This window comes from Erinaceus europaeus, chromosome 8 (assembly GCF_950295315.1).
Source record: "Erinaceus europaeus chromosome 8, mEriEur2.1, whole genome shotgun sequence".
Classification (NCBI taxonomy): domain Eukaryota; kingdom Metazoa; phylum Chordata; class Mammalia; order Eulipotyphla; family Erinaceidae; genus Erinaceus; species Erinaceus europaeus.
In genome coordinates this window covers 63,691,499-63,716,971 of record NC_080169.1, presented here as the reverse complement: position 1 = coordinate 63,716,971, position 25,473 = coordinate 63,691,499, and the positions used below count along the sequence as shown (strand labels likewise).

At 33.9% G+C, this 25,473-nt stretch overlaps 1 protein-coding gene across 7 annotated transcripts in view; it reads right to left on the bottom strand.

Annotated features, from left to right (window-relative positions):
• SEMA3A (semaphorin 3A) overlaps nucleotides 1–25,473 on the bottom strand; it is a 535,675-nt gene that overhangs the window by 143,357 nt on the left and 366,845 nt on the right. For all 7 annotated transcript variants that reach the window (XM_060196315.1, XM_060196317.1, XM_060196321.1 and 4 more), the window contains 3 exons: nucleotides 24,781–24,938; nucleotides 23,438–23,500; nucleotides 4,693–4,812 (listed from right to left, as the gene is read on the bottom strand). In XM_060196315.1, coding sequence (XP_060052298.1) covers nucleotides 4,693–4,812; nucleotides 23,438–23,500; nucleotides 24,781–24,938 — 341 coding nt within the window. The remainder of the gene's footprint in view (nucleotides 1–4,692; nucleotides 4,813–23,437; nucleotides 23,501–24,780; nucleotides 24,939–25,473) is intronic.

Below are 25,473 nucleotides of genomic sequence, written 5' to 3'. Positions count from 1 at the left end.
GAGTGGCATAGCTGCTGAGAGAATAAAGTAAAAACTCATATGTACTTGAGTTCTGAATCTTTCCTTATGTGACTTCTGATTTCATTTTTATGATAAACACACACGTATAAGAAGTATGTGACTTCATTGGCAGTTTACCTGCAGTGTCAAGTGCTATTGGCAGATACCCAAGAACTGATTGACATCCATCTTACAAAACAGAAGTCAGTTAATTTGGCTACCAATTCCCAAATGTCTTACAGGAAACAGAAATTCTATTTAAAAGAGCAATCAATGGTTTACTGTGTGTGGTCAGATGGCATTTAATATACAGCTAAAGTAGTTGACTATAGAAAACAGTATTTAGGAATGCAAGCACAGCTAATAAAGTGTCAGAGTAAAATAAGGTAGATTTTTCATAACCAAAAGAGTAAATGAGATAAGTGAATTTAAATACTATTTGTCATTATTTAAAAGAAAGTACTAATTTCCTCCCATAAGGACCTGAAATTATGAAATGATGGAGCTTTGATTTCCTTCAAAACTGATGCTTCACTCCAGTGGTATTTAGACATGGTATTTGGAATGATAAATCTATGTTTTAGCAATCTTAAGAACTCAATGTGGGGAGATAAATGAATGTGAAATTGTTCACAATAACCATAATGAAAGCAAAAAGAAGTAAAGTTGTCCCTTTTTTATATGATAAAATTATTTGTGCTATGTTGGGCAGAATGCAAGCTTTAAATGAAAATTGTTCCATTACCTTTTTTTAGAGTGGAACAGATAACAGAAAAGTACAAAATGCCACTTCCAAACAAGAATCTAAGAGGAAGATGTGTCCAGGTTCTGTCTGAAAAGTCATCCTTTTAAATAAAAGTTACTAAACTCATATATCATAAGGGTTTATGAACTTTAATTCATCAACCCTAGTCTTGGTTGCGATCACTGTTTTATTACTTACTCTCCCAATATTTCCATTACTGTCATGTTTTAATTTATAAGAATACATTTTTTCCTTTGCCAAGATTCACAAACAATATTAACTATTTAAATTCAACAGTAGTGCTTTAAATATCTGTATAGGTCAATTTAAAGCCGTCTCTCTCTTTAGGAGGCTTAAGTTTTGAAAATTAAATTTTATATTGTCTAGACAAGCTATCTTGATAATATCTTTCCCAGAATTTCTTAGGTTGACTGTCTAGACTGCTTCAAATTCCCCAGGTAATTACATAATCATTTTCCCTGTGACCTCCTAGACAGCTTGGAACAGCATTTTTCCTTCACATGGTGGCCATGCAAATCAAGATCACTAAGTTTTTGAAGAAAGACTTTTCTCATAGGCTTTAAATTTCAGTCTCAGGAAAATATTTTCACTCCCATACCCACCTCAAAGGAGATTCTAAAGAAGGTTTTATTTATGTCAAGGGAGAAAATGTTGTCCTTCATTTTCTTGGATAGATGGTCTGGCTCTAGAGTCTGCACATCTCCATTCCCCCCACTTATACTTAAGTAGTAGTAAGTAATTGATAGGTTGAAAAGGAAATAAACTATGAATTCTGAACTTCTGAAAATTAAAAAAGGGGAAAAACACATTTTGAAGGAAACTGTATTAATGCAAGACAAAAACGTGGTATTTCAATTTAAATGACCATACAGAACATCTAAATTTGAATGAAAACAAGGGAGAAATGAGTGCAAAATAACTTGCCAACAATGAAAGTTCCATGGGCTAATTTATAGCTCTGAGAAATCCAGGTACATTTAAAAGGTAAAGTGACAACCTAAAGCACGGTTCTCAGCCTGAACTATATAATATATATAATATTATATAATTATATAATATTATATATAATCATATAATTATATAATTATATAATATAATATATATAATATTATAATGTAGAGAACATTCACACATTCTCTATATCAGAAACAAAGCAAATAAGTAGAATCTAGTAATGAATTGAGATCAAATAAAAGTAATAAATTATTAAAAATATTGAATAATGTTAAATAAGCTAAATTAAACAGTATTAAACATAAGAGTAAAAGTAAGACATTAATAAAAGTTTTGACTTCTAAAGCCAAGGATCATGCTTTTAACAATGAATGGTTTAGTACTTCTTGTTTCTATATTAAAGTCAGTAAGTCATGCACTGTAAAGAGGTTTAGAAGACAATTAAAACTAATAAATTAACCTCTTAAAATATATGAAACTTAGATCAAAGAGATTTTGTTGAGTGTTGTTTTACACTTGATGAAACAATCTCATTGAGGTTTAAGACTTGTCCCAGTACTTCACAGCTAGTATAGCATATAACAAGATCAGAAGCCAGATGTGACAATAAAGCCATTACATCTCCTACTAACATGTGCTAGATCAGCTTTTCTGACCTCATTTCTTTGATGTACAAAGTGTACTATGATGTAATGCAAATTGTCATAATTATCTTCAAATTACCATGTTACAAAAAAAAAAAACAAAAAGGTCGAACTATCACGCAGGATCGAAGTTAAAGAACATGGGAAAATGCTAAGAACGAGGGAAAGATTCACACTGGTGATACTAAAAAAGTTGGGTGTACAAAACCCTCTTGGGGATTGATTCAATAAGCAGGGGACAATTCAATAAGCAAATTAAGCAGAACATTCTTTCTTTAAAATTGTTATTATTATTGTACTTAAAACCATGTGCAGGGGAGTCGGGCGGTAGCGCAGCAGGTTAAGCACACGAGGCAAAGCTCAAGGACCACAGGAAGGATCCTGGTTCCAGCCCCTGGCTTTCCACCTGCAGGGGAGTCACTTCACAGGCGGTGAAGCAGGTCTGTAGGTGTTTATCTTTCTCTCCCCCACTCTGTCTTCCCCTCCTCTCTCCATTTCTCTCTGTCCTATCTGACAACAACAATAATTACAACAATAAAACAACAAGGGCAACAAAAAGGAATAAATATATATATATACATGTGCATGGGGCATGGGGCATCGGGCATGGGGCATGGGGCATGGGGGGTTCAAGCTGTGGTGCACCAATGGAGTGCACAAATTATCATGCTCAGGGATCTGGTTCAAGACCTCAGTGTCCCAAGCAAGTGTACAGGTGTTCTGTATTTCCCCTTCTCTATCTCATCCAACCCCACTCTCATTCCTACCTTTCATCAGTTTCTCTCTATATGCAATAAAAGAAAAAAAAAAAAGGTCTCCTAGAGCAGTGACTGTGTCATATAGGCAAGGAACCTCAGACATAACCTTGATGGTAATTTAAAAAAATAACTAATTGTAAAAATGTGTATGTTGTGGGCTAGGCAGTGGCACACCTGGCTAAGCTCACACATTAGTGTGCAAGGGTCTGGGTTCACGTCTCTGGTCCCCACCTGCAGGGGAAAAGCTTCAAAAATGGTACAGTAGGGCTGCAGGTATCTGTCTCTTTCCCTTTCTACCTCCCCCTCCTTTCTCAATTTCTCTCTGTCACTGTGTAATAAATAAATAAGTAGAATTTTAAAAAAGGAAAGAAAAAATAAGTGTATTTGTTAACAAATATGATACTGTTTATAAAGATAGAGATGAGGAAGGATGCAGTGGGAAAGCTGTTGTGGGCAAATTGTATAAACTGAAGAGGTCTTGCAAAGTGTTTCACTTTTTCCAAGATCATCAAAAATGCAATGATAAGTTTGGTTGCTTAGAGGCCACATCACTTCTACAGTCTGTGTGTTCAGAGGAGATACAACACAAACTAGTTTGATTTCTAAGCCTTTGAGTTAAAAGAACACATTTTCATCACTTTAGGGTATTATACTTTTTTTTAAAAAAAATGCAGCATTAAACTTTTAAATAAGTGGCTAACATGTAAATCATATTTTATTTTTAGGGTACCAGAAATATTCCTGGGACAACTCTTTTGTTTGTTGAGTATTTCTGAATTTCAATTTGGAAAAAAAAAAAAAGCTCTGTCACAAATGATTTTTTTTTTTAACCACATGAATGCTTTTGTTCTTCTTGGGATTTGAGGCCAAAAATACAAATTAAAAAAAAAAAAAGCATATAATTGAAGGCTACTGGTAAACCAGTTCCACAGAACTTCTTTCAATCTTAGCATCCTGTCCTTTAATTATTTCCATATTTTTCAAGTTCTATTTAAATTTTACCTTATTTTGATTTTCTCACTAGGGTGTCATTTAAAAGCAATTGATTAACATTTTCCCATACGCCCAAAACAATAGCAAAAAAAAAATCAAGCAAAAATTTAACTGATTAAGAGCACAAATGCAAATGATTTAGATCAAAAATGAGATCAGAACATCGTACACATTTATGGCATCCTTCCTTAATCCCAAAGCAGCAGAAAACAACTGGGGTGGCAGACACTTCTGAATGAATATGGGAAAGAAGAGAAAGCTGGCAACACAAAAATGGAGAAAACAGTTCACATTCAGCCTGCTGACATCTGCTGCACATGCAATATGGATTGGACTCTGTAATCCAGAATGAAAACAAATCATTTCTTCCTTCCTCCTGTTTCATAACTATTGTTAAGTGATGGTGTCATTCTTTTTCGCACTCACAGATTAAAATTAATACCAGCATCTGACTTTGAAGTAGGCCCCACTGTATAGCAAGCAAGAGGCTAAATGAGCTAAAGAATAAAGCTGCAGTGAAATATTTGAATAGGAAGAGGTTATGGACAAATACCACATTTTAAAAAGCCAGCTTTACCTCAGGATGATGTCCAATTTCAATATAGGTGCAAATTGGATGGAAAGCCCCTGTTCCACAGGCGTACAAATGGGTCTGATTATAAGTTTTAAGCACTTTGATGAAATTAGCACATTCTTTCTGTAAAACAAAGGAAAACAGTGAATTTTAAACAGTCAGCATGACTGAGGTATCCTCTAGAGTCCTAGACACGCTTGAGCAGATTTCTTTTGTCTCACTTTGTAACATTTCTAAAGCTTACTATTCTATTCTTTGTTCATATCATTTCATGAACTTAACATATAAAGGTCCATATTCCTTGGGGAGTTAAGATTATTTTCTTTCATACCTTTTCATAAGAACTACTGGCAATCCTCTTCATAAGAACTATTAGTGATTTCTGTAAAAGTGGCACTGTTTTATTTTAATTAAGGTAATATTTGTTTATAATCTGGAACAGTTTATCAGGTATACAATTTTATACTTCAAGATACTACAATACCAACACCATCAAATATCCAAGCAAAAAATAAAAAGTAGAATAATGTTATATATATATATATATATATATATAAAACCATTAATAACAATCTTTCTAGAACAGAGAAAAGTAGTGACTATTCGATTAATTATGGATTACTTAAATAACACGACAGTGGGCATTTCTTTGGAGAAAAGAAAGACCTCAAGCTTAATTTTAGGAGACAATTAACAGAAATAAGAGATAGTACAACCATCTATTAATATTCACAAATCTTAAAAAGTATTATTAACCCATAATGGTGGGTAATTGACTTTGAACTTCAATAATGTTACTGTCCCATGAGCTCTATTGGTACTTGAAGTACAGTATCCTCCTTCTGAAATTGTCACTACAGTTTCAGAAGTAATTTGCATACATATATATCATAAATAAAGAAGGCTTCATACTTTGGAATAGTTGTAGGCCGAAGGATGTGTTGTATAGTGAAAATAAGCATTTAAATATATTTTAAAGAGGATCATAGATATCCTGCATACATATATTTCTCCTGCCCAATGAATCATAGACCTTTCAGTTAAAAAAAAAGTTATGAGAAATATCTAGACCTGTCTTATTACTACTTGTAAAAATGTAAATATCCCTGACATTTTATATTCTAAATAAAACATTATTGATGAAATAAAATGGATAGGATTATTTTTATTCTCTTTGTAGATTCTGTGGGAAAATAGTGCTTTTCCGTGTATAAATATGAATCTTGTTTGTCCCAATTGAGGAAAGTTTTAAAAGAAAAGATAATCAGGGGAGCCGGGCGGTAGCACAGTGGGTTAAGCATGTGTAGCACAAAGCACAAGGACCTGCATAAGGATCCTGGTTCAAGGCCCCAGCTCCCCACCTGCAGGGGAGTTGCTTCACAGGCAGTGAAGCAGGTCTGCAGGTGTCTTTCTCTCCCACTCTCTGTCTTCCCCTCCTCTCTCCATTTCTCTCTGTCCTATCCAACAATGACGACATCAATAACAACAACAATAATAACTACAACAACAACGAAAAGCAACAAGGGCAACAAAATGGGAAATAAATATAAAAATATTTTTAAAATCACAAAAAATAAATAAAAAATAAAAGATAATCAGATATCCAGAATATAAATTAGATAATTTCATTGCCAAAAACTTCAGAGAAAGAAACATTCTGTTTTTGCAAAATATTCTTAAATAGATGAATACGTATCAGTATTGTAAAAGATGAAAACAAGTAAACAAAGAATGAATGGACTTTAGTCTCACCAAAAGAGCTATGATCTACTTATCAAGTGACAAACATCTAGTAGAATATATTACAACCTTATCATGGAAATATAAAATACTCATTTTGAAAACAGGAAAATCCATATTCATGTGCTAATAAAAATCTACATTAAAATTATTTTAGTATTGACCATTAATATTTTGTTTTCTGTATATAAGCATGTGGAACTAAGATCATGAATACCTAATGGTAAATACATATAGAGATCAGAAGCAGACTATAATGCAAGCAATGATTGCAAACTTCATAGAGAATTGGTCTGGGGCCTGGTGGTGGAGCACCTAGTTGAGCACACATGCTATAGTGTGCAAGGACCTGGGTTCTACTTCCTGATCTCCATCTGCAGGGAAAAAGCTTCCAAGTGGTGAAGCAGTGCTGCATGTATCTCTCTCTCTCTCTCTTGTCTCCCCCTACCCTCTAGATTTCTGGCCATCACTACCCAATAAATAAAGATTAATGAGAGAAAAGGAGAGAGAAGAGAAAGCGAGAGAGAGAGAGAGAGATGGAAGTGGTCTGGTTCCTGGCCCTTTCCAGAGACATTCTGTATAAAATGTGATATTTAAAACATTTGGACTTAAGCATCAACTAGAATTTATAAATTTAGATATTTACAAGAGTTTGAGTATATTTCCACAAAACATTTGTGTTCTGTGGTAGTAACAGATTGCTTCCTTCTCAACTCTACTGTCTCATATAATAAAGGGCAGACTATCAAACTTGAGCAGATTAATTGAAATTTAAAGTTAAATAACTTCGATCCATCATCAATGTATTTTTTCTAGGATGAAACATAAGGATTATTTATAAATACATCTTATCAAGTGTGAATTAGATCTAATTAAAGTACAGAAATTCTAAGCAATGGTTATCTTAATATTCACTAAGTAGTTTAGAGGAGTAACTAAAACAAGCATCTATTTTTTTTTCTACTTCTTACATCCTGAATTGCATGTGTCTATAAGGCATTATACATTTTTACAAATAAATTATGTTCCAAAGTCAATTTTTTCACATGGACTAAAATGAAAAGTTCCCTACCTTATATACAGATCTCTACAACTCAATTTGAATAGGATATATTTTGGGTAAAACTGTGAAACTGTTATAACTTAGTTTCCATGACTCTTTGCAACACTACTCTCCCAATTCTGTAACAATGCCTCCTCTTTCCTCAGTAGAAGTGGGCTTGAAATTTGGGCAAAGAAAACAGGTTGTGGAGAGAGAAACATCTGATAGAATCATTTATAAATGAGTATTACTCAAAAGACTTCTTTGTTCTTGTGAAGACATTTTAGGGGAATTTTTTTCATAGAAACTTTTACTTTGAAACATGTACGTGGCCACATACTATGCTTGCTGCAAAAAAAATGTCCTGATTATGGGCTCAGTCTTACAACATTCAAGATCATAAATAATCACAGCACAATATGTTAAGATTGATAAATTGGCTATGTATATATTAGTGAGCAAATAGATATTTTAATAAATAATGGTAGTAGACCCAGATGTATGTCTTGTTAATTTTAAAAAGAAGAGAAATTTAGTTTGCCTACCATGACATTGTTGACAAAAATCCACATTCTTTGACACCTCAGTGTGTCACAGAAATGTATGTTTAGACCTTGCACATTGGAAAAAAAAAAAGGAAATATTTCACGCCTACCGATAATTGTGAACATATAAACACTACAAGTGACTTCTCAGTTGGATTGAATAATTGATCAGCAATAGTGACTGAAATATTATCGGGATGCTTAGCATAGGATCACACTTTATAATTGACAAAGGAGAACCACCGTCAAAAGATATCTCTTCCTTTATGAAGCTGCTGGGGGTGAGGGGGGAGGGAGTTAGTCACAGGGTTATAGCTATGAAGTCTGGTAAATGGTTTTACAGAGAATGCTGATAAGGGAGTATATCAGTGCTGCAAAGAAACTAGACCCACCCTTTTGGCCTGTGGCCTAGAATGGCCCCATTCATTTCCTGATGAACTCTCCCTACTGGCAGCATGTTGTATTGTTGCCATGCCCAGAAGCCAGCTCAACTATCATTTTGTAGCAGAGGTTAGTCTTTGCAAATAGAGTGGAGAGAAAATTTCTTGGGCTTAGAGTTCATTAAGATCCTTAAAATGAAACAAATGAAAGTAAATACTTTCAAAATGAAGAAGAAAAAAAAAAGCTGTGATGAAACTCATCCACAGCAATGTCGGAAGATTCTATGAGTTAAAGGAACTGAGCAGAGAATAAGGGAGAACTTGAAAGAGACATTCTTAATAAGGTTTTATTCTTTAAAGCAGAAAACCTACGTAAAAGAGTATCAACCCTGTCATTTATTTGCCTCCATTATGTATCTTGTTGCTGCCAAGGTTTTTGAGTGTTCCAAAACAGGATATTCATTCTATTTGGAAGCATCCTGGACATTGCTGTAAAAACGAAGGAAGCGTGGCAGAAAAAGGAAACACACTTCACACATTTCTGCTCTAGGGAGACAGAAGAAGAGTGTTTCTGACCTTTTCTTGAACCATAACGATTCTTAAAACTCAAAATGTAATGCACTTTTTGGCATTAAACTACTGCATTGCTTTGCTCAGCACTGGCGGATTTACAATGTAATAAAGAGAATATAATCAGTTCAAAATGAATTCATTCTTCAAACCTTGATCCTTTTTGGAATTTAAATTGATATACACAGACAAGTTCAGCATCAAACTTGGCTTTCCAAGAGCCAGGCAAACATATTGACCTCTTATTTTACATATTGACCTCTTATTTTTTATATTTTATGAAATATACATAAGAACAACAGCATTAAAATGTTAACTTAGTTTAGAAGTAAAAATAAAAGCAGTTATAAGCTAGTAAACCCCAAGGCCACACCTGAGCAGCAGAAATTGACCATCCTTTGTGATATACCCTTCACATTTTTTTTGCCTCCAGGGTTATTGCTGGGGCTCAGTGCCTGCACCATGAATCCACTGCTCCTGGAGGCCATTCACCACCACCCCTTTTGTTGCCCTTGTTGTTGTAGCCTTGTTGTGGTTATTACTATTGTTGTTGATGTCATTCGTTGTTGGATAGGACAGAGAGAAATGGAAAGAGGAAGGGAAGACAGAGAGAGAAAGACACCTGCAGACCTGCTTCACCGCCTGTGAAGCAACTCCCCTGCAGGTGGGGACCCAGGGGCTAGAATCAGGATCGTAGCCTACGCTGGTCGTTGCGCTTTGTGCCAAGTGCGTGCGCTTAACCCGCTGCGCCCAACACCTCTTTCACATTTTTAAAAAGGTTTTCAGTACTTTCAGTTAAAAATGTATAAAAGAATTACACATAGAGATATTAGCCTGGAAAAATAAATTCAAAAGAAAATGTCCACCCTTAGAAAAAGATATAGGAGCCAAATGCAGTGAATCAAAAACAAACATTGCAAATATGTAGCACTGATTAGGCTGTGTTACACAGACTTTTCCGGACGGTTACAAAAATAAAGTCCATCCATCTGTCAAAACAACTGCTCCATGCATGAAAATTAGAACAGAATTGAGGTGTTTTTAACTAACTTTCGATAATTATACTTTCTACAAAAGAATATAATTTACCTCCAATTCCAATTACCTCCTTGCATGTTCTTAAATTATGGATGGAGCAGCGAAATTTTACTCTAAATAAAAGAAAAAGGAGAGAAAGCTGGAAGATGAATAATCTCTATCCAAATATATTCTGTTCATGATTAAATCAAACAACTTGTTCTGGTTCAAGTATGAATCAGACCAAAATGAATGGGTATAGTATAGCATTGCCTCAGGTCACTAAACATTCAATTAAAAGGGGTAAAAATCTCTATCCTATCAGTAGTTTATGTAGAAATATTTTGTTGTATAATCTAGCAGCTGGGAAAGCAAAGAAAATCTTTCTCTGTCCTGATGGATGGATACATTTCGGCATGAAAATCCATTAATAAGCTTAATTCCTGAAGTTAATCTGTTGACTTTCTTCTTCTCTGGTCAATTTATTTGGCAAGCTAGCCAAATACTAGAATCTTCATGTCAAAATAATAATCCATGAGAATGTTCCTGTCATTCACTTCATTTAAGCTGTCTCATACTTTTATGGCAGCGATGTCCTGTATTTTTTTTTCTTTTAGTACTGTGTGATTACAGCTGTGATCAGATCATCCATAATTATGTCTTTCTAATTTTAGCCCTTATTAAGGATATTAGAAATTTCTTCAGAGACATATCTAACAAAATTGAGGTTTAACCATGTTCTAAGTATACTACTACTACCTGATGTGAAATTCGTGACGGGATTTTTTTTTTTTTAATATTTGTTTTTGAAATGGTTACTAGGCTGTTCTATTCATTTGGAGATATCTTTTTACCTTTACTACTGAGAATAATGGCATAATAAAAACCAACTGCCCTGTCCACCTTAGTGTTTTGTTTTACTTTTAGATATTGTTTTAAAGTATTGATTTAACTGTGAGTACTTATGCATTATTTCCTAGCTAGTTACCTAAGTATGTAAGCCTAAATATATTAATTATCTCATCTTTAAAACTATAATAATTAAAAATTCTTAATGTATTGTGATGGATCTCATAGACTAAATGAAAAGGTCTACATAAGAATCCTAAATCATTTTACCTAAATACTCCTTTCTACTAAGTGCCCCATTCAACTGGTTTTTCACCTCTGAGTTGACACTTTGTTTTGAAGTTTTAAAAATACTACTCAGATTTTATAAACATTTTTCTTTGAAATTACTTGAAGCCTTCAAACTTGGTCAAAATGATATACACAGAGGTACGTAGCCCATGACACCAATAAAACCTGCCTAATGTGAGTCTCTTCTACTATCTAAAGGACTCCTGATTAAATTCACTTTGAAATTTCACATGTATCAGATGATAGCACCTACGAATGAGCTGTATTTTCTTTCATTTTGTATTATATACTTAATTACCACATTTACACCAATCATTGCTATTATTTGATTGTAGGTGGTGTCTCATATGTTTCTTTTTTATAATTAATATTTTTCTCTTTTGTTGTGCTTGTTATTTTTGTTTTCCCTTTTGTTGCCATTGTTTATTACTGTTGTTGTTATTGCTGTCATTGTTGGATCGGACTGAGAGAAACTGAGAGGGGAGGGGAAGACACAGAGGGAGAAAGAAAGACACCTGCAGAACTGCTTCACTGGTTGTGAAGCAACCCCCCTGCAGGTGGGAAGCTGGGGTCTCCAGTGCCATGTGTGCTTAACCTGCTGAGCTACTGCCTGCCCTCCCTCATATTTCTAGCATAACCTTTCTCATCTTATATTCAAAATAATGTATAATTTATAAAATATTATGATAAACTAAGTATTTTCCTATCAAATCATAAAAATTGGTCATATGTTTGCTCTGACTTCAATAATGACATTCTAAGTGTCCAATTTTAAGCAAAGTGTGTAGTGATTAGTATTTACGTCTTAAAGTTATTAAGTCAATTATTTGTACCAAGTGGGAAGACTTAAGAAATAGGTATTTATCAGTGCTAGAAATAAGTTGCATATTAAATTCTAGTGTATATACATTATTAGAATAGACAGTAAAATTCAAGGGATATGAACTGCATTTCTAATCATAGATAAGATATAGCCTTGAGGAAGAAAAGACAAAAACAAAGATAAGGTTTTAGAAGAACACTTGACTTCCTTGATATAGTTCTTACTATCCTCTGCCTTGTCTAATATTAAATACTTAAATATACAAAGTGCTAAATTCTATTATATGTTTAATATTTGAAATGTTTTCAGCATATATTCTAAAATTCTATAACTAGTTTAAAGAAGCTACATATAGTATATATTCCAAATAATGCATGTACATACCCACATCTATGGATTATATGCATATGTATATATACACATATATAATAATTTCTTAATTCAATTAAATATTGAATCTTTTGATTCATTATGTTTATTAATATATAATAAAGATATATGTAAAGTGTGTGTTCTCATTTGGATATTCTCTTCTATTTTAAGATGTAAATTTTAAATTTAATTTTATTTATTTTGGATAGAAACTGAGAGAAACTGACAGGGAAGTGGAGACAGAGAGGGAGAGGAGCAGGCAGACACACCTGCAGCACTGTTCCACCAATCATGAACCTTCCCCCAGCAAGTAGGAACTGAGGCTTGAACCTGGGTTCCTGACCATTATAACTCTACTAGGTGTGCTTATTCATAGGCCTGGATAGATATTCTTGAAAGTTTTTTGGAGGGTTATCAGTGGGGCTCGGTGCCTGCACTACAAATCCACTGCTCCTGGGGACCATATTTTTTCCATTGTTGTTGCTGTTATTGTTGTTGCTGCTGCTATTGTTGTTGGATAGTAGCAAGAGAAATTTAGAGAGGAGGGGAAGACAGAGAGGAGTAAGAAAGATAGACACCTGCAGACCTGCTTAATTGCCCTTGTAGGTGGAGAGCCTGAGGCTCGAACAGTGATCCTTGCATTGGTCCCTGTGCTTCATACTATGTGTGCTTAACCAGGTTAAGTCACCGCCTGGCCTCTGATATTCTCAAAAGTTGTATGGAAAACAGAGTAAAATTAATAAAATCATAATTATCAAGTAGAAATGGTATGAATATAGTTACTGTACTCATATAAAGCTTTCAGTGTGTCATAGGTTAGCATAATTTGATAAGATTTAGGGGTTTTGTTTTTGTTTTCTACAGAATGACTCTCAGGAAGTTGCTAAGATCTGAGGTTCAGTCTTAATCATTTTAGCTATATATTTAGCAGTTTGGCAGTACCTGTATTTACTAATTGGTCACTATGTTTAATGCATTTCATATTCCTAAAATAATAGATCATCTATTTACTGACTTGAGCATTTTCATGTCGAATTAACTGTCATGTCATTCCACACTTGGGCAATAACTAAATTATGAATTGTTCATTCTCTATAAGAACAGTTAATAGTAAGCCCATAGTTGGTGCTAAGGAGAAGTAGGTTTAATCAACCTTATTTTGAATATTAATCTGAGCCTATTTTTGTTTTGAAGGAAAGTAACACTTTGTTAATTAGATTTTTCATGAAATTGCAATCCTCCAATAATAGTCAACTATAAATTATAATGTGTTGTTAACAAATTAGTGGATGGTGTAAATCATTGTCTCAAACAGCAAGTTGTTGCACAATTATATCACATCAACTTAGACTGGAGCTGCATTTCTCAGAATTCTTTTCCTGTGAATTAATAAAAATGATCATAAAATAAATTTGCATGAGATTTACATGGCAGAATTAAAGTTACAAACACAAAACTGCTCTTAAATTACTCTAATCATTTTGTTCATAGAGGCACTAGGCATACAACTTCAATTTCTACCAGATCCCATTCCTTAGTTTTTGCAGAACCTAGTAGACCTGAGTGGTGAAGGAGGGCTGCAGGTCTCTCTCTGCCTCTTTCCCACTCAATTTCTCCTTCCCTTCTCTATTTCTCTCTGTCTCTATCTAATAAATAAATAAAATTTTAAAAAGAGAGAGTGAGACTTGCATACTGCTTCTTTCCCTGCAGGTGGGGACCAGGGGCCTTGAACCCAGGTCCTTATGCATGATAATATGGGCACTTTACTAGGAAAGAAGGAAGGAAGGAAGGAAGGAAGGAAGGAAGGAAGGAAGGAAGGAAGGAAGGAAGGAAGGAATGAATGAAGGAGGGAAGAAGAAAAGGAGGAAGGGAGGAAATGAAGACAGACACACAGACATTGGTCTTAATTCTTCTTCATGGGTTCCAATTTCACCTTCTGGATTTCAGTTTGCCTTTACATATACTACTTCTAGTCCAGTTTTCCTTTACTACTGTCTACCTAGTGATTTATAGCAACTTCAGATCTATTAACTTCTCATAGGAAATAGCTTTATATAAGTTCTTCACTACCTTACACAACTTACAAATCTAATTTTCTATAATCAGATCTTTCTTTTTCATTCATAGGTTCTAGTCTCTGATTAAATTTTAATTAATGAAAGGCTATATCTTACTATACTAGAATAGCTCAATCTGAAATGCAATATAGAGAAAAAATGAATTTGAGCCATTTAAGAAGAAAACAAAATGTTTTAGTTGGTAATTTTATGTATTTCTAAATGTGAGCATTCTTTTCTTTTAAATGCACAGTACGTTTTATAATAAGTTATATGTTTTCATCATTTCAAATAAAATACTAAAAATATATTCTTCAGTTTACACACCCACAAAATAGTTTATACTTATAATCTATATTAAATATTCTACATTTAGCACATAATTTGAATGTAATTATGGTAAACTTCAAGAATATTCTAGTCTGAACACATAGAAATTAAAAATAAACTTAAAACTGTCCAGGAGGTAGCATGGTGAATAACGCATTGGACCCTCAAGCATGAGGTCTTAAGATCAATCCCTGGCAGCACATGTACCAGAGTAATATCTGGTTCTTTCTATCTCCTCCTACTATCTTTCTCATTAATAAATAAAAAATTTAAAAATAAATAAATAAACTTAATGTTATTAGTTTTCTGAAGAACACTAGATATAAATACAATTATTTTGCATCCTGCATGTTTAGAATATTTTAAAGTGCAGTAAATAGAAATATGTAAAAATTAAATAGTAAGAAAAGAACTGGTGTCATTATTTCCTACAGACACCAAAGTGATGTGTCAATTACTATATATCTGAGTCAGATTTAAAAAACAGCAGTCAAAATCGACCACAGTATATTATCATAGAGACAGGTTGTAGGTAGGAAAAATATTGCCACAGTTCATGCTAAATAGTTGATTTGATTGTCATTATACCCTCAGAAATTTATAGAAACCTCCTCATTAAGGTTATAAACTGACAGAATGCCCATCAGAATTTTAAACTATAGGTCAGTTGAACTTGAAACACTCAGCTATATATTCAGAAGACATGGCAAAAATTATTTTCCCAGTGTAACTGTGCAAATCAAGCTAATGAACCCTGCAGAGCATAAAATGTTTACGATACTCCAAAAGTATGTGTACTGGTACATGGGTAAAATACACTGTTCAAGAAAGTCTTAATAAAAATCTGTCAACCTTCCAAATATTTTAATTTCATTTCAACCATTTAAGAATGCAATTGAAACTTACAATGAAAAGGAACACATCAAATTTCATAAAACTTCTTAAAAGTTTTAATATAATAACTCTATTCTAACCAACTGCCTTATTTCTTAAAGATAAAGTAAAATTATTCATTTAATTTTAAGCTTGAATCTAGTAGAATTACAAAAACTAAGTTCATATGTTTAAAACGTGATTCGTGGCAATTAAAACACAAAAATCACCATCTCATTTGTCTCTCCAAGTAAAATGTATTAACTCAAAATAAAAACATCTATTTTATAAAATATATTTAAAGTAAAAATATTAAATTTCCCTAAATCTCCTACCTAAGATACATTTAAATAGGTTCATTCTACTGTTCTCAAAAGAAATATATAGTTACAACTAAATATGAGTTGCCTTAAATAAACACAAAATGTATTTATAACACTGCTAGGTATGTATAATAAACTCACATAAGTGGTAGCTAACATTATTACTTCTGAATGCTGAATTGAAACTGTAATAATTTACATTAGCATATATGTCCAAGGGAAAAATAATTTAAACTTTGTACACAAGAAATTATGTGTTGTTTTTCTGAGGCATAAGACACGATTTTCAATACCCTTCATCAGAAAAATCAGTTGTCTTTATACATAATGTGTCACTAAATTTCACTGTGGCAACCCAAATTAAAATAGCAGAAATTGACCACAATTCAGAAGTTAGATAATCTAGAATACCCACAAAAGAAAAAAGTGTAATCAATAATGTCAAGCAATGTAAAGGACCTATGAATATGCCTGCTTGTAAGGTAAGAAGCTACTCAAGTACAATTTAGTGGATTCTTGCTGTTACATTCTAGAGCAGTCCTGGGTGGAAGGGAGATGAATATTATATTAGCAAATGTAATCGGCATTGCATTATAGGTTAATGTTGTATACTGAACAGTAAGCATACATTTCCCTTCCTCCAGAATTCACTAGCTCTAATTCTTAATATTGTTTGTCCATAGGTCTTTTGCTTCTGAAAAAGACACTGCCTTCTGATATACTTATTTTTAGGATATACAAATATCCTAAAAATAAGTCTGTAAAATAGGCCTTTGCTCAACAAATTATAAATATGTGAGAGAACTATGAAAAAATAATCTTTCAATTATTATTTATCAGGATATTTGTCGGGCCTTAAGTCAGTCCCTCCTGCCCCCATCCTCCATTGCTGATACTATGGTCTATTTACATAGTCATTGTTTTGCCTGAGACCCACCCTGCCTGCAGGGTATTAATTAATCCCATCAGTTAAAACCTTAGCAAACATTGCTATGGAAGCTTTCTACCTTCCTGCTCTTTCCTTTTCTCCACCCCCTTTCCTAGCCATTTCCTTTTCCGACTTGCCACTTCCAGTTCTAAATATATAAAAGCGTGGTCTCTCATCAATAAAGATGCATTGGGTTACTGCTCCTCCTCGAGTTCCTGGTTTCTCTCCCACGTTGCTGAGTAAGCAGCAGCCTAGGTTGAGCAACGCAGCCTAGGTTGGCTCCGGTCGAGTTCTCTCCAACCCAGAGAGCACGTGCCCAGGAAGAAACACCCTCACGCTAGCCCAGCAGATTTTGAGACCTAGTGAAACTTTCTGATTTCTGTAAAATTGTAGCTAGTGTTTGGTTTACTATTCAATAGATGTTCAGGTCAATCTCCATTTTGGTTACAATTCTATTTTGGAGACTCAAAGGCTTTGAAAACCGCTCAAGCCTCATTTAGACTTTGTAATCCTTGAAATAATGAATGTGTATATCAACACGGATCTTTAAATTTCAAGGATTAATATGCATATTTAACTCTGTTGCATCTTAAAACACATACGTAACTTAAACGTTATTCAGTTGGAAAAAGTCAGTGTGTTGAGGTCCTGCAATTTGAGGTATGATAAATGGTATAGACCTGTTATAATTTATATCAGGCCATTAAGGGATGCCTAAAGGGAAAATGTAAAAATAATCCCTCAAGAATTTCGAATATGTCCCAAAATAGAGGCGCATAATAAAACACTTTAAAATGTATCTAATAATGAGGATGAAAATTTGATGGTTGTTTTTCATTCATCTCAGATGACTGAAAATATGATTTCTAAAGATGTTTAAATGTCTAACAGTTATAAGGTTGCCATTTGGTTTTATTGAAACTTAGTATAAAAAGATATGGCTAAGTAAGATAAACAAAGAATATTCAGAAAGCTATTGATTTGGAACAGATTCTTTCACCAGATTAAAATGTATTCAGTTTTCATTTGCAAAACAGGGTCAAAAAAGTTAATCCCTCAACAGTAATGTTATTGTGAATAACAAAGTGGATTTTAAGCATTAGAAGACTGTAAAAATAATAAATAAATAAATTAAATAAAAGCTGAATAATAGAATATACATATTTATATTAAATTAATTTTATCAGAATCTATGTTCAATTATATTTATATAAATTTTTCAATTAAAAATCTCAAATAAAATAGAAATTCCATGAGCTTTATTCTTTTTTAAACTATATTTATTTTACCTGATAAAAAGAAGTTGAGAGGAGAAGGAGACAGAGAGAGAGAGAAAGGAAAATGCCTGCAGCACTACTTTACTGCTTGTGAAGTTTCTACCCTGCAGGTTGTAACTGGGTCTCGAACACAGGTTCTTGCATATGGTAACATGTGCACTCAACTGACTGCACCACTATCCAGCCCCACATTTATTCCTTATAAATGTTAGTAAGTAAGTTTAGAACCCAAGACTCCAAGAAAGGAAGGCACATTGGCAAGATTCTATATATTCACTTCTATAAGACAGCTGAATTAAAGACATCATACAATGTTAAGTATTATATAAAATGTAAAAATAATATTAAATATAACATTATATATATATATATATGAAAATACAGTAAATAATACTGCCCTCCCTTTTGTTTGTATGTGTGTATGTACATGTTTATTTATTTTTTATTTTACTACCGGGGATCACCACTGTGAGCTGATTTTTTTCAGGTATAAAGACAGAGGTAAAGACAAAGAAACAGAGAGAGATAGAGAGATAGGTAGACAGAGACAGAATGAATGGAGATAGCACACGGAAGCTTCCTACAATGTACTGGGAGGGAAGATGAATACGGCAAAGTCAGCACATTAACCAGATGAACTGTTGATATTTTGTCTGCTTAAACTAGCCATTTTTCTTATGCAGGAATTTATGAGATCATGATTATAACTACTCATATGGTATTCTGGAGGTCACCTTATACACACATACACACATACACAATATGACATGTATATTATAATATGTGATTATTATTATTATTATTAGTGTAGTTAAGGTGTTAGATTTATTCGTATCGCAAAGTTCATACTCCAGCTACTGATTTAAGGAAAGTGTGATAGAAAACTGAGTGCAAAAAATGATGGCTTCCTATGTGTCTGGAGGAATGGAGAATAGAGATTCAACTTCTATTTACTGCTACACTCAGTGATACAGTAAACTGCATAAATTCAATACAGTGCAATGCCTTGTCTTCCCAGGTGGCTAAATCATGAATTACCTACTCTCAAGGTGTAAAAAATTATGCAGTGCCTTCGCACTATTTTGTTTTTTTATTTTCCTATTGAATTCTTTATTCAGAATCTATATTGAAAAGAGAGCACTTCCAAAAGGATGGTTTGTTTAAAGGATCTTTATTCACAGAGGTTTTCTTTCTTTTTCTTTTTAGAAAAAAAAAAACAAAAAACAGTAGTCCAGGGTAAAATCAGGCTCTTGAAACCTTGACTAGCACTCAGAGTTTGGTTTACTACTCTATAACTGTTCAGGTCAATCTCTATTTTGGTTACAGTTCTATTTTGGAGACTCAAGGGCTGTGAAAACCACTCAAGCTTCATTCTTGTGGTTTTCAACACCACAACTCTTTGAAAGTAATTTTGTCCAGAGAAAGGGATGACCATTATTTACTTAAGTATGGTGCATAATTTCCACCAGATAGTCCATATATCATTTTTGCAAATGTGTGAGATGGAAAAATAACTCCCTTTACTGTGTTTCTTTTAAATGATTCCTTAAGATACTATAACAATAATACAATTTTCTGGGGTTTTGCCATCACAGGGGAATTATACCAACTTTTTGATATATATAAAGATGGGGTCTGGGTGGTGGAGCACCTGGTTATAATGCACAAGGACCTGAGTTTGAGTACCCAGTCCCTACCTCCAGGGCGAAAGCTTTGAAAGTGGTGAAGTAGTGTTGCAGGTGTCTATATCTCTCCCTCTCTATCACCCACTTCCCTCTCTTGGTTTCTGACTCTCTCTATCCAGTAAATAAAGATAAAATTTAAAAATAGAGAAAGATGCAGTATCAAAAAAGAAAGATGCTTTCTGTGGTATGGTGGGCACTTGATTTGAACCTGGGCATGGGCATGAAAAATAATCAATTTGTTTAATATTTATCAGTGAAGAAATCTACAAGCCCATAAGACCAACTAATTGCTTTTTTGAAAAATCACATGTGAAGAAAGAAATGAAAAAATAAAACAGTTCAAAACTAAATATTTATTGCATTTATGTGCTATATACAATAAATAATTATATATCAAGATAGTAAATTCATTCTTTCAGGGGGCTGAGCGGATGCGCAACGGGTTAAGTGCACATGGCGTGAAGCACAAGGATTGGCCTAAGGATCCAGGTTCCTGCCTCTTGCTCCCCGCCTGCAGGGGGTTAATTCACAGTGGTGAAGCAGATCTGCAGGTGTCTTTCTCTCCCTCTCTCTGTCTTCCCCTCCTATCTAGATTCCTCTCTGTCCTATCCAACAACAACGACATTAATAACAACAATAAATAATAATAACCACAACAACGATAAAACAACAAGGGCAGAGGGCAAGGGCTGGCATAAGGATCCCGGTTCGCGTGCCAGGCTCCCCACCTGCAGGAGGGGTCACTTCACAAGCGATGAAGCAGTTCTGCAGGTGTCTATCTTTCTCTCCCTCTCTCTGTCTTCCCTTCCTCTCTCCATTTCTCTCTGTCCTATCCAACAATAACTATGACAACAATAACAACTACTACAAGCTGTCGTATGCTTTACATTGGTTTGTTCTAGCCCTCCCCCGCCAAGAGAATTGGATCAGTCCAGTTAGTTTTTGCAGGCCAAGAGCCAGCAAAAGACTCCGAATTTTAACAACAACAAGCATAACAACAAGGGCAACAAAATGGGAAAAATAGCCTCCAGGAGCAGTGAATTCGTAGTGCAGGCCCGAGCTTCAGCAATAACCTTGGAGGCAAAAAAAAAAAAAAGGCAACAAAAGATAGCCTCCAGGAGATTCATAGTGCAGGCACAGAGCCCCCAACAATAGCCCTGGAGGCAAAAATAAATAAATAAATAAGTAAATTCATTATTTCTATTTAAATGCACAGAATATATAAATTGAATTGCATAATTGTGGTCACTTACAAAGTAAAATTAATTTTAACAGAATATAGTTTTAACACAAAGTTATTTTGAGCAATCAACTAAAGAAAGCACACAAAAAAAAACATGACAAGTATTTTAGCTTTAAGTGTATTGTAGTGTTTGGTATTTAGTATTTATAGCTAAAGTCTATTTTTCCTCAAACTCAAATATATGAAAATAGTGTGTTTTCCTTTCATTAAATGACTATCAATGAAAATAAATCAACATAATCAACTAAAATTATTTAATGAAAAGTAGTAACCCAGGCATAAATATTTTTATCATGTTACACTATTAGATGTTTTTTTAAAAAATATCAGTATGTCCAATATTAGGTTAACACTAAACTCACAAAAGTTTATATATTTCAGTGCACACATAATTACCTATCTCTACCAAAATGTGTAGGACATGAGCTACATCTTTTCAGAATCTTTTATTACAAAGTGTTATGAAATTATTAGGTGCTATCTGTAGCCAGTATCAGGTTTACAAAACACTGCATGTCATGGTTCTTTTAAATTTCATTCCATAAAGTCCATAAGCATTTTCAGTAAACATAGAAAACACAATAAAGTTGGCCTGGTTTTTATGAAATCTCTGAGGTCATGAGTAGTATTGCCCATAGGGAACTATGGGAATCGTGACTTTATTGCATCTGTTAAATTAACTGCTTATGAGCTAACCTCAGAATTCCTTAGGGTTTACTATTGACAACTAAGAGGAGAGGGAGGGAGAAGGAAGGAAGCAGAAACAAGCAATCAGGGAAATACACTGAAGTGAATTTTAGAAACCACAAACACAAAAGAGTATCTGCTATCTTAACAGCTGCATGAGTTTACAAATAATTATATCAAATATGCTCAGCACTTGCTTTCAGTGCTTGTTACAAAGTCTAAATAATTTCCCAGTTAATAATAGTTGTCATCAGGCCAGGGAGATATCAGAATGGTTATGCAAGAGGACTCTCCTGCCTGAGGCTGGGAAGTCCCAAATTCAGTCCCCCATCCCACCATTAACCAGAGCTGAACCAGTGCTCTGGTAAAACAAACAAACAAATAATAGTTATCATCTTCAGTTCTCAAACTGAATGAGTTGAATTCAGAACAATAAAATACTGTAGTGATCATGATCATTAAAGAAAAACAAAATAAGTTAGTTTAACTTAGAAATTAACTAACCAACTCTATTGTATATATATTACCAATAACAACTAATATATATTTTTAATATTTACTTATTTCCTTTTTTTTGCCCTTTTTGTTTTTTATTGTTGCTGTAGTTATTATTGATGATGTTGATGTTGTCGTTGTTGGATAGGACAGAGAGAAATGGAGAGAGGAGGGGAAGACAGAGAGGGGGAGAGAAAGACACCTGCAGACCTGCTTCACTGCCTATGAAGCAAATCCCCTGCAGGTGGGGAGCTGGGGGCTCAACAGGGATCCTTGGGCTGGTCCTTGTGCTTTATGCCACGTGCGCTTAACCCTCTGCGCTACCGCCTGACTCCAACAACTAATATTTTTGAGTGCTGCCACCACATATGCTGAAGTGGTGCTCAAGCCTTGGTCACATTTTCAATTTTAGTACCTCTTTCATAATATAAATACTTAAAAAAAATAACATTTGCATTGTGTATCACAATTTATGTAGTCAGTTCACTCAAGTCTTAAGTGTTAGAGGATTACTGTGTGTTGTTTGCATTATACCCATACCCTCGATGAATTGAGAATAGGTAAGCACTTATTCCTATCACTGTAGCTTATTATATGTGTGATACTGTACAAGGCAAGTTCAATTATATGTACCACAAAACAGTGGTACAGTATTTTTTTTTCTCATGCTGGAAGTGCCCTCCATATGCAAAAGCTGACCATACTCTAGCTAACTTTTTCACTCCTCCTTTTATATCAGAGGTAGGAGAGGAACAGCACTGAAGCTTCCACTAGTGTAATCATACTCTGAAAGGTTCTGGAGAACAAAAACAGGGCTCATGCATGACAAAGAATACAACTTATGTAGTTGACTATTTTCCATCTGAGGAACAGTAATTTTCACCTCAGTTCCTAGCATAATACTAGATATGTTTAAATTTTGTTGTGTAAAGACATTTTGAATGGATATTAAAGGTTTAATACCTGACACCACCATATTCTATATGGGAACAGTGTTCCAGTCCCCTCCCTCTCAAATTTTACTCTTTATTTTTTTTTCTCTCTCTCTCACTCAAAATAAATAAATGAACTTTAAAAATAAAAAAATATAAATACTTTTCCTAAAAAGTAGTTCTTTCTATTAGTAAAGCACATTATTTAATTTCATATAGCACACAAATTATGACAGAGTAATAAACTTTTTATACAATAATTAATATAATTTACTATGTCAATACTTACCAGGATATCTTTTCCAGCCCACTTGCATTCATCCCTTTTGGTGTAAGATACTGGCCACACAATCTAAGGGCAGAGAAGAAACAACACATTCTATAAATTAGGTTTTCTAAAAAAGCAAATATAGGTCTCTTAGATCAAGGTGGGAAAATAAGGGACAAGTTCCACATGTAGCAAGTTCCCCTCAGTTTAGACCATGAGTGGCATCAGTCAGTTATTATGAAATTAAGTAACTTGCACTCCACTCATTTGATTATATATGGTGAATAAATAGAAAATTATGTAATCAATAGTTCTAAATAAAATGCAAGAGAGAATATTAGCATAGTCTGGGGGAAGGAAATCATCTTAAGAATATAAGAACTTGGTGAAAAAAGTAAAACAAGCAGAAATAGATTCTGCTAAATAAAATCAGTATGGTATATTTCTATAATATTGTAAGTATATGCATCTATGTAGAAAAAAATTATGTTAACTATCAAAAAGTAGTAAGGAGTTATCATCTCTACATTTATTGGATAAATTTAGTTTCTTCCTTCCTTTTTCATTTTTCTCCCCCCTTTCTTTCTCTCCTTCCCTCTTACTTCCTTTCTCCCTCCCTTTTCCTTCCTTCCTTCCTTCCTTCCTTCCTTCCTTCCTTCCTTCCTTCCTTCCTTCCTTCCTTCCTTCCTTCCTTTTTTCATTACTTCCTTCCACTCTTTCCCTTTCTTTCTTCCTTCCTTCCTTTCTTTCTTTCTTTCTTTCTTTCTTTCTTTCTTTCTTTCTTTCTGTCTTTTTTTCTGTCTTTCTTTCTTTCATCCTGTCTCTCTTCTTTTGTCATTCCCTGGGTTTCACCACTCCAGGCTGACTTTTTCAGATAGAAACAGGGACAGGGTGGGGAAAATAGTATAATGGTTATGTAAACAGACTCCAGTTCCTGAGGCTCCAAGGCTCCAGGTTCAATCCCACATGGTCATATGCCAGAGCTTAGCAGTGCTTTGGTTAAAAAAAAAAAGAGAGAGAGAGAGAGAAGGAGAAAGGAAAAAGAAACAGAAACATAGAGACAAAGGGAGAAAGGGTTAGAGGCTGCAGCACTCAAGTTTCCAGCAAGGTTGTGCATCAGTCTAGAATCTGAGTTGCATGCATGGCAAAGCAAGCACAGTATCCAGGTAAGTTATGCTTTCCTAGCCCTCTTCCTTGAGTTTTAGGTTTTACCAAATCAATTGATTTGTGATAATCAGGTTAATGCCTTGTCTTTATTTGCATCTGAAAAGATAGAATGTTAATTCAAATAATGTTTCTGTTGTCACTCAATTTAATTTCAGTGGTTTTAAAAGAACCACAGTTCATATATTAGAATGATATACCTTTTGGTAATCCTTGATATTAACCAGGTTGAATGAAAATATGTGATCCTTTGCTCCAACATACAGTCTACTCCGTTCCTCATCCAAAAGAAAGGTATGATAACTAGAGCTATTAGCCAAGCCATTGAAAGTGATCACATTGTTGGAGTCCAACATTTCTGCAAGATAACAAAGCAAAACATTGGTGTTAATGTGTGATCCCACATGAGCATAGAGTATTGATGCATGTTAATTTTTAGTCTTCATTGTAGTAAGAAATATATAGAAAATATTTTTAATTTTGCTGAAATGAGAGTTATACTCATTAGCCTGCTGATTTTATTCTCAAGATCAATCACTCCTGCATAACTAAAAGAGAGAAAAATACCATATCCAGCAACTGGTCTGCTTATATCTCTTTGATTTAATGCCAGGTTACAGTGGTCAGTATTTTCTAAAAATACCATTAATTTTACAAAGACTTATTGAAGTGTTTCATTTGCTCTAGTTTATTGCTTTGAAAGATAAGCATTGAGGTCAACAGGTAAACTAGAAAATTTATTTTTTAACATCTTGTGGTCTCTTACTAAAGTTTTAATGTGTCATTATAACTTAAATAATTAACATCTAAATTATTTGCATCATTTTGTAAGCTATATATATATATATATATATAGTTTTGGAAAAAATGAAGTTAATAGTATATCTTTAAGG